The sequence below is a fragment of the Elgaria multicarinata genome, chromosome 6 (genome assembly GCF_023053635.1).
Source record: "Elgaria multicarinata webbii isolate HBS135686 ecotype San Diego chromosome 6, rElgMul1.1.pri, whole genome shotgun sequence".
NCBI lineage: Eukaryota > Metazoa > Chordata > Lepidosauria > Squamata > Anguidae > Elgaria > Elgaria multicarinata.
This window is the reverse complement of record NC_086176.1, coordinates 25,905,409-25,919,887: the sequence shown is the minus strand read 5'-3', so window position 1 is coordinate 25,919,887 and position 14,479 is coordinate 25,905,409. Positions and strand designations below refer to the sequence as shown.

At 44.4% G+C, this 14,479-nt stretch overlaps 1 protein-coding gene across 1 annotated transcript; it reads right to left on the bottom strand.

Moving 5' to 3' along the window:
• Positions 1-6,083: 6,083 nt before the first annotated feature.
• Positions 6,084-8,390, bottom strand: MRPL50 (mitochondrial ribosomal protein L50). The gene is made up of 2 exons (XM_063128524.1): positions 8,283-8,390; positions 6,084-7,109 (listed from the first exon to the last, which is right to left on the bottom strand). Exons 1-2 carry the CDS (start codon positions 8,369-8,371, stop codon positions 6,719-6,721), a joined length of 480 nt encoding a protein of 159 aa, XP_062984594.1. The 5' UTR covers positions 8,372-8,390; the 3' UTR covers positions 6,084-6,718.
• Positions 8,391-14,479: the final 6,089 nt, after the last annotated feature.

The window sequence follows — 14,479 nt, the reverse complement described above, 5'->3', positions numbered from 1 at the left end:
TTGTCCTAGGGCTTTCCTGCTGCATCTCATTTTTCTAGCATGGTGATGACCACTAGCGTGTTTCCTTTGAGGAATTGAGCCTTTCTGTACTTTTGCTGGAATGTCTACCATGTTGGTTCTTGGGTTTTTGTATATAACTTTTTTTCCAAAAGAGATGAAAAAAAAATTATCACAAAACTATTTGCATCAGGGCTTTGTCATTTGTTCTAGGAGCTGGGAAGGAAATATATGAGAGCACTTTTGCTCCATAACCACATCACTTGGCTTTCCAGGGCACAGAAAACAGCAAACCTCCCATCCTAACTTCGTCTACAATCAACTTGTGCCTTTAGGACTGGTCTCTGACCCTTGGGTGTGGAACAAGAACATCCCTATTCCCAATGTTCCTACAAGGCTATTTATTTATTTATTTATTTAATTACATTTATATACCGCCCCACAGCCGAAGCTCTCTGGGCGGTTTACAACATTTATTTATGTGTAGTCAATATACATCTGAATCAGCTGTGGTCACTTTAAGGAAATGGAACAGTTCATCCCAATGACTGGGTTCACACAACATGCTAATCCACTCAGTGTGGCTTGTTATTGAACCATGTGTTATCATGTTGTCTGAACATAGAACGTTTTCCGCAGGATGGGTTATGTGTTGCCTGAACATAGTGCTTTTTCCGCAGGGTTGCTCATTAACCTCCCTGAACAACTCAACAACATGGTGGCTTGTTCAAGAAAATAAACCACACTGCATAGTTAACAAACCACCCTGCAGAAAATGTACTGCATTCAAACAACACAATAACCCATGCTGGGTTAACGTTTTGTGTGAACCCATACTTACATTGAGTATCCCCAACGTTATTGGCCATACATGAAAATATTAAACTGGCATCTGCTAAGTCAGACCATTGATTGCTCTAACCCAGTATTGTCAACCTTGGCAATGGTTCTCCAAAATCTCAAGCAGAGGTCTGGGCCGTCCCCTATGAATCACCAATACCCCCTAATCAAACATGGATGATATGCAAAGCTGCTCCACCCCCCTGGTTAATGGAGGGGCTCTGGAAGCAAAGCTCTATGAGGAGAGACTGAAACAACTGGGCAGGTTTAGCCTGGAGAAGAGAAGATTGAGGGGAGACATGAGAGCACTCTTCAAATACTTAAAAGGTTGTCACAAAGAGGAGGGCCAGGATCTCTTCTCGATCATCCCAGAGTGCAGGACACGGAATAACGGGCTCAAGTTAAAGGAAACCAGATTCCAGCTGGACATCAGGAAAAACTTCCTGACTGTTAGAGCAGTACGACAATGGAACCAGTTACCTAGAGAAGTTGTGGGCTCTCTCACACTAGAGGCATTCAAGAGGCAGCTGGACAACCATCTGTCAGGCATGCTTTAGGGTGGATTCCTGCATTGAGCAGGGGGTTGGGCTCGATGGCCTTATAGGCCCCTTCCAGCTCTGCTATTCTATGATTCACCTCTGCATCAAGAGTACAGACAGCAGGGCAAGAATGAACTGCATGTTAGTTGCAGCATAAATGCAATTACCGCTTGGCCTTTTAGTAAAGAAGTCCACGTACTATCTAGCTGCTGCCATCTAGCCCATTTAAACCTTGGCTTTTATTAACAGAATGAGAGACGTGGGTTTTCTTCCATTTCAGAGAGCTGTATGCCTAACATTACACACATTTATCCAAAAGGATTACAGGATTTGAGGAGCTCGGAGGGCGGGGGGATGTTGCAATACCGAGAACTTTGAAAGATCACATTGCACTTTATTACCTTTGTATTCTACCATTTTCTGGGCATCTTCACTGACCCAGCAAATACAGATCAGATCAGAAAAGCACATGTGGAGTCATTCCTATTTTATTATCACAACCCTGTGAAATAGGTTAGGTTGGAAGTCAGTGACTGGGGCAAGATGACAGTGAATTTCGCAGCTGATTCTAAGCTAATTCTCTGTGGGCCCATTCTTTCCTTTATAGAGGAAATATAGTGAACTCACAGCAGTGATGTTCATATGTGCGTGCAATGTGATCATTGGCATTCACGTGTGAATGTCAACAATTCCAGACACATCCCTTGGTCTGTCTTTTTCAATCAACATTTCCCAGTGTGATCATCAGCGCTCACTCGTGTGGGAGTATGTCTATTTGGGTTACTCAGAAAATTCATCCGAGATTGGCAGCTTTTCTACATTAATTTGACATTCACTAAATATTGGACAGTCATAGTACCGTATACAAATCAGTCATGTTGCTCTTATGAATCTGCATTTTAGGCTGAGCAATATTGGAATACAGACACTAAAGATTTATTAATATTAAATGGCCCATTTGGTTCAGCTCCAGCTTTTTCCCCCTTGAATATGGATTCTCTTTCATTTTAAAGGCTAAGCGAGCCTTGCTGTATAAAACCAGATTGGGTGTCCTGGGCGTATGGAACTCTGACCATTCAAGAGGATCTCTCAACCTAGGTGCAACATCTCTGGGTCAAGCTCACTCCTATCCAATACCCTCTAGGAACACATACATAACTGCTAGACAAATAAAGCTGAAAGACGTACACAGCAACGCAGCAGATGGCATTTTCTGGGCATCATCTTCACTGACCCAGCAAATACAGAGATGGGTGGATACCAACCTACAGGCATTCAGGACGCTCAAGGCATTAGATGGATGAATACAAAAGCTTGATAGTTGCCCCCTAGGCAAAAGGACAGTCACCACCTCCTGGAACGTCCCCCACTGACAACTAAATCCATCACATTGGGGATCCCCCACTGACAACTAAATCCATCACATTATGGGACACACACATAACATTCAGTATCTGTTTCATAATTTGGATAGGTTCCACTTAGGCCATGACATCTGAGCCACTCCCTGTGATCCACTCTTGATATTACAGTTTTGGATTATTATTTTTTGTTAAGGAGAATTCGTTTATTTTCTCACTTGTATCAGTCAGCTAAGCACAGCTTCTATCTGTACAGCCCCATCTTTCAGAGAGAGAAGGGAGTTTTGTTTCTTACAATAATATTTTTTTAAATTAATTTATAGCCTGCTGTTTTCCCTCTTTCAACAAACTCAAAGCAGCTTACAAGATCCTCCACTTCACTTCATCCCCACAGCCCTGTAATGAAGTTTGGCTGAAAGACAGTGAGTGTCTCCAAGTTAGCTTCATAACTGAGTGAGGGCTAGAACCCTGGATCTCCCAAGTCCCAGTCCAACACTCTAAACCGCAGTGGCTTTACACCATGATCACTGAGGCCTGGTCAATCAGACTGAATGAAGTAACGCCGTGCTCATTTTGAAAGCCGTATCATCTGCCCCCAAATCAACAGCATAGCCTTGAAGTATCCCTCCCCACACAGCTTCTTGCCAGCCAGATGCAAACGCTTCAATTTCTCTCTCTTTTATTGGCTAACTTCCAGCAGGCAAATTGTTTCCTTCCTTGAGCAGTTGGCATGTTCCCAATAGCTAATAGCCAACATCTGACAAAAGCTATTAAGTAGGGTTTCAGAACTGAATCATTCAAAGCGATGGATAAACTCTAACAATAAAACAAATAAGCAACAATTCAACAAAAATAATCAGTTTAAAAATAACCCTGAGCAATACTGAAATAGGAATTTCAATGCTTTCTGAAATATAAGTACTTTTACCTAGGGTGACCATATGGAAAGGAGGACAAGGCTCCCACATCTTTAACAGTTGCATAGAAAAGGGAATTTCAGCAGGTGTCATTGGTATACATGCAGCACCTGGTGAAATTCCCTCTTCATCATAACAGTTAAAGCTGCAGGAGCCCTGCCTCCTTTTGTATCTGGTTAGGAGGGCAGGGATCTTGCAGCTTTAACTGTTGTGATGAAGAGGGAATTTCATCAGGTGCTGCATGCATACAAATGACACCTACTGAAATTCCCTTTTCTATGCAACTGTTAAAAGATTCAGGAGCCCTGTTTTCCTTTTCATAAGGTCACCCTATTTTACCTGCTGGCTGAATCTGCAAATGAAGCGATTCAGATGGTCCCAGGATCCAGCTATCTCAGATAATATGATTTTAGTTTTAAAAGTATGGCTTGATTTTACAATTAAAAATGATTATTTTCTAAAGAATGAGCATTAAAGTTAGATTACTCTCACACTATGGCTCAAACATTCCTCATGTGATAGGTGTAGACTGGGGGACAGTAAGCATTATGCAAGAGACTTTAACAAATTCTGAAACTAAACATTGATAGATTGCTCACAGTCCCACACTAACTTACAATGTACTATGTTGAAAAGATTGTCTGCAGGGATAGGATGGGAGAAAATCCTTTTAAGGCACAATCCCATGCATGTTTAGACAGGAAAAGGCATACAACTCCCAGCATGTTGGCTGGAGCATGCTGGGAGTTTAGGGCATTTTTCCTGTCTAAACATGCATAGGATTGCACCTTAAAGTACTAGAGCAGCGGTTCTCAACCTGTGGGTCGGGACCCCTTTGGGGGTCGAATGACCCTTTCACAGGGGTCGCCTAAGACCATCGGAAAACACATATTTCCGATGGTCTTAGGAAACTGTATTGACTGATCTATGTCATGTATCATCTTTTGTATTATTAAAGCTATTGTTATGTATTATTTTCATTAGCAAACCATCCCATGACAATGGATCGTGTAGAGAAGAACGAAAATAATTTTATGGTTGGGGGTCACCACAACTGAGGAACTGTATTAAAGGGTCGCGGCATTAGGAAGGTTGAGAACCACTGTACTAGAGAGTGCATCCTGCATTTCCAAGGACAGTCACCAGGGGGCGGTATCTTTATATTTAGAGGCTGTCCATGAAACCAAGGACGTACCATGTTATCTTTATATAAAACAGCTGTTGGCATTGATAAGAATCCAAAATAGCGGACAGAAGAATTAAAAGGCATAATAAAGACCCTAAAACTCAAAACATTGGTTAAAAAGCATCAGAAATACTACAACGAACAACAGTCACAATAAGCAACCAGCACGCTGCCTCCATATTGCAAATCTATTGTTTGGGAGAACACTTTTACAAAAAAATGTTCCCATCTGCCTTTGGAACATAACCAAGGGAGTGGCCAAATGGATCCCTATTGTTATTGATGACCATCTCTTAGATACCTTTCTTTTAAAAAAAGATTCAAGGCAGACTTACAAAGTTAAATCATACAGAAAGAACATCCCAGAAGCGCCACAGGGCAACTCATATTTTCCATTAGGAAGAAGAGAGATTGATGGGTGGCACTTGCTTATACTCATCTATGCAACTAAAAATTACATTTTTTCCAACAGGGGCAAAGAACATTGCAGAAGACATTGGACTGTTTGGACTTTATACTGTTATACTGTTAGTTTTACCCTACCCTGTGCCTGTTTACCCTACCCAGTGCCTGTTTGCATTCTCTTCCCCTCCTTATCGCTCTACTATGATTTTAATAGATTGTAAGCCTATGCGGCAGGGTCTTGCTATTTACTGTTTTACGCTGTACAGCACCATGTACATAGATGGTGCTATATAAATAAATAAATAATAATAATAATAATAATAACAACAGCAACATAATGCTGGTGCTATTTGTTAGCAACTTATGGGCAGTTCACAAAAACATGACTCTCTCTCTCTCTCTCTATATATATATATCTTATTTAAATGCTCTGCCCTGATCAGACCAAAAATCCGTTTAGCCTTGGTTTAAAATGTAAGAACCACCCTGCTGGACTGGACCAAAGGCCAATCTAAGGGGATGGGGAACCTGTGGCTCTCCAGATGATCTTGAATTACAACTCCACCATCCCAGTTCATTGGCCATGCTGGATGGGGTGATGGGAGTTGGGAGGGCACCAGGTTCCCCACCTCTGGGCCACCTAGTCCAGTATCCTGTTTCTCACAGTAGCCAACCAGATGCCTATGGGAAGTCCACAAGCAAGAATTGAAGGCGACTGCTTTCTCCCACTGTTTCTCCACCCCGCCCACACTGCAACAGGCAGTCAAAAATTTATTGAACAGTTACACCACACATACTAATAACTGGATATATCAAGATTGGTTGATATACTTTTAAATTTTCTTACAAAAGATATCCAATATTTTCTTGACATACATTACTAATGAAAGACGAGAAACACTGCCTATCTTTCCTGATTATTTATCAAGTTATCTACACATTAGGAGTAGCGAACAAAATGATGTTAACAAAAGAGCTTTGCATACACAACCGTTTGAAATGGAGGAGGTGATGTCTATTTCTTCATCTCACTTCTAAATAAGACAAGGTTATCTCTTCAGACATGAGGCCAGTGCTTTAAAAAATCTAACAATACACACTATTTTATTTGGTTGATATTTCTGAGCAAGAGATTCCTTTAAATAACATAAGCAAAGGTAGCAGAGTCAACAAGTGTAGAAAGAAAATGGGGAAATCAAAGCTCAATTGTTTTCTTGTATTTCATTTCAGTGGTTACCATTTCCTTTAACAATGACTGGCCCAAAGAAGTGACTGTCCCCCACAAATTAAGGATAATCTTGAATTATCTATGTCGGGGAATCCCACAGTGCCACTACCGTTGTTGAACATTTGTAAAAGGCACTAACAGAACTCTGAAAATCTGGGAAACACAAGTCATATCTGAGCTATTTTGATGCTGTTACATAGGTAAGAATTCACCATGGTATTTCCATCCTGACTCTCCTTAAAGGCTCAGTACTGCCAATGGATCCTCAAGTTTGGGGGAAGCTCCTGTGTGCTTAACTCATCAAACTTGGAGATGTCTTTCACAGGTATGCTGTAGAAAGCCAAGACGTCTCTGGCACTCTTCATTTGATGGAGTTTGGAATTAGGGACAGCATGGCCCAGATCATCTGCCAACTGAGCTAACAGGCGATACTTTAAATTGCTGTCTCCCAGCGAAGCCTTTTGCCAGTCCCTGGAGACTGAGGATCCAAGGATCTCTCTGACATGAGACTCTAGACGGCTCTGGAGATCTTCTGGAGGAAGGTATTTTTTGCTTCGAAGTGGAGGGCAAACCATAGCTGGTTCCTCTTTCATTGCAACAGGTGGGTCTACTGTCTCTGAATCCCCTTCCTTCTTCCTATGGGAAGAAATTAGAAGATGTTTTTATATAGCATTGGTACAAAAGCAAGGGAAAGAAGCACCACCAAACTGAAGAAAAAAGTGGAGAGCAAAGCTCTGGTGCTTTAAATCTTTACTTTTATTCTCAAATCAATTCTTTAATGTACTCGTACTCTATGCGTTTCGGACTATGTCCATCAGGAGCTGAAGAAGGAAAAGGAGAACATTAAACAGTAGTTTCACGGGTCCAAGTCAAACAGTCCAAACAAAGATAAAAAATAATAAAACTTAATTATAAAAGAAACTCTTAGCTTGTACGCCAAGCGTCTGTTGCTTATCAAAATCTGAGCCATGCTATCCCTAATTCCCAACTCCATTAAAAAAAAAAAATTACTTGGACCCGCGAAACTACTGTTTAATGTCCTCCTCCTTTTCCTTCTCCAGCTCCTGATGAAGGACACAGTCCAAAACGCGTAGAGTACGAGTGCATCGAAGAATTGATTTGAGAGTAAAAATAAAGATTTAAAGCACCAGAGCTTTGCTCTCCACTTTTTTCCTTTGGTTTTATATAGCATTAACAATTTACATCGTTAAGAGGCTCACACTATATCACCATTTCTATTGCAGCCTCACACCAGCCTTATCAAAAGACACTGCACTTGTCTCAGCTTAAGGATATCCAAGTGCATAGCCAGTCATGAATATGAAGAAGAGGATTTCCACACCCAGTTCCCACACCACTGTAAGCCTGGTCGTTTTCTTTAAACATGCTATGCTTACAGGTTCCCAAAAAACTTCAAGCTTCCCATGGTTACGGGCACAGTCTAAGCCTTTATATCGGGGTGGTGCAGATTGTGGCCTTGCACATGTTATCAAACCACAACTCCCATCAGCCCTAGCAAGGAGAGCCAATGACGAGGGATGGCGGGAGTTGCAGTCCATCAACGTCTAGAAGGCCACACGGTGCCCACCCCTGACTTAACGCTCTCAGGGCAGGAAGCCTGAAAAAGAGGGATTTTGAAAGTTGCCTACTGCCATGCGTAGAGGCTGAGGTAAAACTGAGCTACTGACATTGCACTGAAGGTGAAGGCAGAAAGAGCCTGGAGCCCAGTTAACAAGCCCCCAGGTTCTCGGACCTCTCTCTCTCTCCTGAGCACGACTCCCATCTCCATTCCGACGACGGTGATCTTACCTCTGCCCTCCCCAGAATGCCCTGCGCGCGGGGACCCCCAAACTCAGGCGACGTCCCCAGACTCTGAGGAGCCCTGTGGAAGCCGCCATCTTGGAACACGCAAGGAAAACTCCGCCTCTCGACGGGCAAGGAAGCCACGCCAATGGGAAGGGCGGAGAACGAATGGACTTCCGGGAGACGAAACCGGTGCATCCTGGGAGACACCTCTTTCCATAGAGATCGTAGGAGAGGAGGGGAGAGAGAGCGATAGAGGTGGCTTGTGGGATTTGTAGTTGGCAGGGCAAAGGAGGCGCGAGTATCTGTGGTGAGATAGGATTGGCTTGGCTGGATTTAGTTGCCGTAGCAACCGAAGCGGTCTCTCTCGCGCGCGCGCGCCCGCGTTCTTTCCTCTGCTCTTCCCAGAGGAATAGGACATAGAGTTAGGGAGAAAAATATCAACCCTATCCCAGGCCTTATTGCTACTTCTGAAGTAAAATTCAATTGGGTTTTTCCACTCTACCTTCAAATGCAAAGTATATACCAATCCTTTCACTACACAGATTCCAAGAGGCAGAGTGATGCCACCTTTTGTCGGTGCAGAATCACTCACTGCCAATGACGATTTTACATGTTTACCGGACGTTCAGGCTGGGTGCCACGCTAGCCTTTTTCTATCTCTAAGGGATGGGTGTCACCGTGCCCCGTGACTTAGGTGCCCATGAAATTTGATTGGCAGTTGAACGTGCTTAGTTCAATGGCGACCAATGTCCGGCCGATAGAGGTGGTCTCATTGATGAGTGGAAGGAAGAGCGACTTCGTCCTGGTATTGCCACTCAAATGGCTTCCACATAAGATCCGGAAACCCGCTTTATGAGCTCTATGGGTAGAAAAATTCCATGCCGAGGCTGCTGTCTCTGGAGCGGCTCAGGACTTCATGGCTGCCATGACAACCATGGGGCTGTCTCAACATGTCATCGGCCCAACACACGCAAAGGGACACACGCTTGATCTGGTTTTCTCGACTGGGCAGGAGGATGGTGATCTGGAAGTGGGGGAATTAACATCTACCCCCTTGTCATGGTCAGATCACTTCCTACTGAGGTTTAGACTCTCGGCGGCCTTTCCCCTCTGCAAGGGTGGGGGGCCTATTAAAATGGTCCGCCCCCGGAGGCTAATGGACTCCGATGGATTCCAGAGGGCTCTGGGGGATTTTCCTGCTGATATGGCCGGTGCTCCTGTCGAAGCCCAGGTCGCTCTGTGGAATGCAGAGATGACTCGGGCGGTTGACACGATCGCGCCCAAGCGTCCTCTCCCTCTGAGCAGAGCCCGGTCAGCTCCTTGGTATACACCTGAGCTGAGGGCGATGAAGCAAGAGGGGAGACGGCTAGAACGCAGGTGGAGGAAGACTCGTGCTGGGTCTGATCGAACACGGGTTAGAGCTCACTATCGAGCCTACTCTGTGGCGGTGAGGGTGGCAAAGAGGCAGTTCTTTTCCACCAGCATTGCGTCTTCTCAGTGTCGTCCGGCGGAGCTTTTCCGGGTGGTTCGCGGCCTGTTACACTCTGGGCCAGGGCGAGAGATGGTGGAACCCTCGGTAGCACGCTGTGACAAATTTGCACAGCACTTTGAAGATAAAGTCGCTCAGATTCGTCATGAATTGGACACCACACTTAATGCAGCTCCACTAGTAGAGGTGTTCAGAGCGCTGTCCGGTTCAGTTTTATTGGATGAGTTTCAGTTAGTGAGGCCCGAGGATGTGGACAAGGTGCTTGGCCAAGTCCGTTCGACCACCTGTGTGCTTGACCCTTGCCCCTCATGGCTCATTACATCAAATAAGGAGGGGATCGCCGGCTGGGTCCAGGAGGTTGTAAATGCCTCCTTGAGAGAGGGAGTGGTGCCGGCCTCTTTAAAAGAGGCGGTAATTAGACCACTCCTGAAGAAGCCTAATCTGGACCCGGAAGATGTTAACAACTACAGGCCGGTGGCTAATATCCCTTTCCTGGGCAAGGTGCTTGAGCGGGTGGTTGCAGGACAACTCCAGGCACTCTTGAATGAAACGGATTATCTAGATCCATTTCAATCGGGCTTCAGGCCTGGTTTTGGAACGGAAACTGCCTTGGTCGCCCTGTGGGATGACCTCTGTCGGGAGAGAGACAGGGGGAGTGCGACCCTGTTGGTTCTCCTGGACCTCTCAGCGGCCTTCGATACCATCGACCATGGTATCCTTCTGGATAGGTTGTCTGAGCTGGGAGTTGGAGGTACTGCGTTGCAGTGGTTCCGCTCCTACTTGGATGGCCGATTCCAGAAGGTGGTGCTGGGGGATTATTGCTCTGTGCCGTGGCACCTAAGCCATGGGGTTCCACAGGGCTCTATCTTATCCCCTATGCTGTTTAACATATACATGAAGCCGCTGGGGGAGGTTATCCGGAGATGTGGACTGAGGTGTCATCAATATGCGGATGATACCCAGCTCTACCTTTCCTTTTCATCAAACCCAGGTGAGGCAGTGGCTGTTCTGAACCAGTGCCTGGGCACGGTAATGGACTGGATGAGGGCTAATAAACTGAAACTCAATCCAGACAAGACGGAGGTACTGTTAGCAGGTGGTTCTTCTGTCCGGCGAGGTGATGTTTGCCCTGTCCTGGATGGGGTTGCACTCCCCCTAAAGGATCGGGTCCGTAGTTTGGGGGTGCTCTTCGATCCAGAACTGTCACTTGAGGCACAGGTGAACTCAGTGGCAAAGAGCACCTTTTATCAGCTCAGGCTGATATACCAGCTGCGCCCTTATCTGGACAGAGATAGCTTAGCTACAGTTATCCATGCTCTGATAACCTCTCGTTTGGATTACTGCAATGCGTTATACGTGGGGCTGCCTTTGAAAACGGTCCGGAAACTTCAACTGGTGCAAAACAGGGCAGCAAGGTTATTAACAGGGACTGGCCGGCGAGATCACATTACGCCAGTCCTTTTACAACTTCATTGGCTGCCAGTCCAGGTCCGGGCCCAATTCAAAGTGCTGGTATTAACATTTAAAGCCCTAAACGGTTTGGGGCCAGGTTATCTGAAGGAACGCCTCTTCCCATATGTACCTACCCGGACCTTAAGATCATCTACAGGGGGCCTTCTCCGTGAGCCCCTGCCAAAGGAAGTGAGGCAGGTGGCTACTAGGAGGAGGGCTTTCTCCGCTGTGGCACCCCGGTTGTGGAACGAGCTCCCCAGAGAGGTCCGCTTGGCGCCTACACTGTACTGCTTTCGTCGCCAGCTGAAGACCTTTTTATTCACTCAGTATTTTAACACTTAATTTTAACTTAAATTTAAATTTTACTGTTTTAACTCTGTATTTTAATCCTATATCAACTTTGCTGTGTGGTTTTATCCTGGTTGCGCTTTTTATACTGTATTTCGTAATTGTGTTTTAAACTGTTGGGTGTTTTACTGTGGTTTTAATTTTTGTGAACCGCCCAGAGAGCTTCGGCTATTGGGCGGTATAAAAATGTAATAAATAAATAAATAAATAAATAAATAGGGTGATGGTTGAGTGCGGATGTACTCGTTGTTTAATTTAGTGTTCATTTAACCTCTGGGAAGATTTCTGCACCAAGTCGCTTTGGCTAGCGGTAGCCTTGAGTTTATTGTCCTCCCTTTTGGCGTGTGGCATGACTCACTTGCTTGAGCCCTCTCTGGAATATTTTCATTATTACTTTAATTACTACTGTAGGCACCCCTGGCAGGAAGAGCCTCTTGGGCATATCGATGGCAGACGGGTTTTAGTTTGATGTTCTAAAATGCTGGGGCATCAAGCTCAGTGCCTTTGAGGATGTGAAGGGTGCTTTCCCCAATGAGGAGAATGAACTCATCCCCCAGCCAAGGAATCTAAGAACAAAGTATTTGAGTGCCTGAAACCTGCAGTTTCTTTTTGAAGACAACCAGCTTCCCTGTATAAAAATGACCCCCCTGAGAACTCAGTGTACGTGTAGAATGCATTTGCCATTTCTCTCCTTCCTTCCTTTAATAAACACTTTCAGTAGAAAGTAGAACACCCAACCCAACTTAGATCCTTCTTTTTTGACAGATGGCAGGATGAAATTATAACTGGACAATAACTTAATTTTCAAACTGTCAGTTGCCTTAAATGGTCTTGGACTAGCAGAACAGATCTTTGCATGCTCTGCGGAAGTGATCCGCCCCGCCTTTAGATCAGGGTACTGTTTTTATTATTTTTTATTTAGAATTAAATGTTAAACAATACATAAAACATTTTAAATGTAACTTTTTATATAGGATGGTTGTTTGTTGTGTTATAGGCTACTGGTGTTTTTTTTTAAACGTACTTTGAATTAAAACAAACAGCTGCACATGCTGATTAATCTACACAGGGGCAGATTTGAAATTGTACATTAGCGTGTACCAAGGTTAAGGAAAAAAATAATAGTTGGGAAAGAAAATGTGGCAGTATAATGGTTAGGAAAACTCCTGTAGCTGTATAATCTGCTAAATTAAGAAAATAATAGGGAGCAGAGAGGGTATCCCAGCATAGAGGTTTAACATACTACTTTTCAAACCATGGACTTGTTGCAGGCATCATTCTAGAAACAATAGTGGTGTGCGTGGTTATTAGAGCCGGTGCTACCATAGAGGCCACTCAGCCGGCCATCTAGAGCGCCAAGCTAAGAGGGGCATCAGGCATAGCGCAGCATTCACGCACGTTGGCTGTGAGCCGGCCTGGCTCAAGGATTCAGCTGGGCCTGGGTGGGTGAGATGGCGCCCCGCGCTCGCCCAGCCGAAGCGAAGCCAGGGACGCTGGGGTGGGGTGGCTCCATGTTTGGACTTCCGCAACGCGCCCAGGAGAGAGAGAGAGAATGTATGGGTGAATGGGGTCTTTGAGTGAATGCATGTGTTCATGCGTGTGTTTGTTTGGAGTGAGTGATGCTGAGTGTGCGTGTGCGCACGCGTGTGAGAGTTGGGGATGATTTGGAGGTGATATTCCTATTAAATAATGCATTTTAGACCCATAGACGTTCCTTTCCAATTTGTTTGCTATAATTAGCATGACGTATTTCTTGCACTTTAAAATAAATTTAGCAATTTCAAGTTTTGTGCTTCTTATTTTTTCCAGGAAACATATGTTCTTAAAAATCAAAGTTGGCATTTTTTTGGGGGGGGGGGGAATGAAAGTAGCCCACCTTGCCTAGGGCGCAAAATAGTCTGGCACTGGCTCTGGTGGTTATGTTTTGCAGCATACTGTTCTCTTCGTTCTCATGATATTTATTCATATACTACCTTACCTACAAAGAAACCATCAAGGCAGTGTACAGCCATTTAATGTAGAAAATCATGGATTTAGATTATTTTTAAGCCCAGTGGCTCACCATTCCTGCTCTTGTTCCATCCCACATGAGTGATTGCGCTTTAGATCATAATTGCAAGTACTGCAGAGAAGATGCAAGCTTACAGACAATGTATAATTGTGACCACAAATATGGTATATTAATGCATAGTAATGAAATCTGTCAGCATTCAAATCGAATAGCTCACTCAGATATTGTTAGGCTATGCCCACATGATTTAATGCCAAACCTTGAAAGGATGTTCTTAGTCTGATTTTAATTGCCCAGGAATGCCCCGTTGCCCCATTGGTGTCAACAGGCTTTACTTCTAAATACTTAGCACTGCAACTTCTGTTAAAAGTTCCACCGCACATTAGTAGCACCTATGGCTTTTAGACCTCCACAAATTGTGACCCTGCGAAGATGTATGGAGCCTATCAACCACGGTTGTATTGTGACCTATCATATACTTGACGTTATTTTTCCAGTCCCAGGCAGGTTTACCAAACCCCTGATTTTAGTAAACCACCATACATGGCTAGTCAATTGCATCCTGGAAAGAAACTCGAGGCCACTCAAAATATTTATATTCTGTTCACCAAAGACCCTTGAGTTTACTTTTTCAGCCTCCGGTGAGGTCCCACAAGACACTTCTTATCTCTTAAGAGGTTTTCTCAACTGATCCTAAGGCATGTATGTAGAGCGGTTTCCCATCCTCTTGTGCAATAGATTAGCATTAACCTGAGTTTGGGAAATATCCTAGAAAAAGGCAGATTATTCTTGGACTCCAGTGAGTTGGCATCTCGGATCTACCTGTGCAAGTTGCACAGACCGTAGTATGGATATGCCGGCAGAGCAAATCAGAATGGAGCACTCGTCCAAACGCTACTC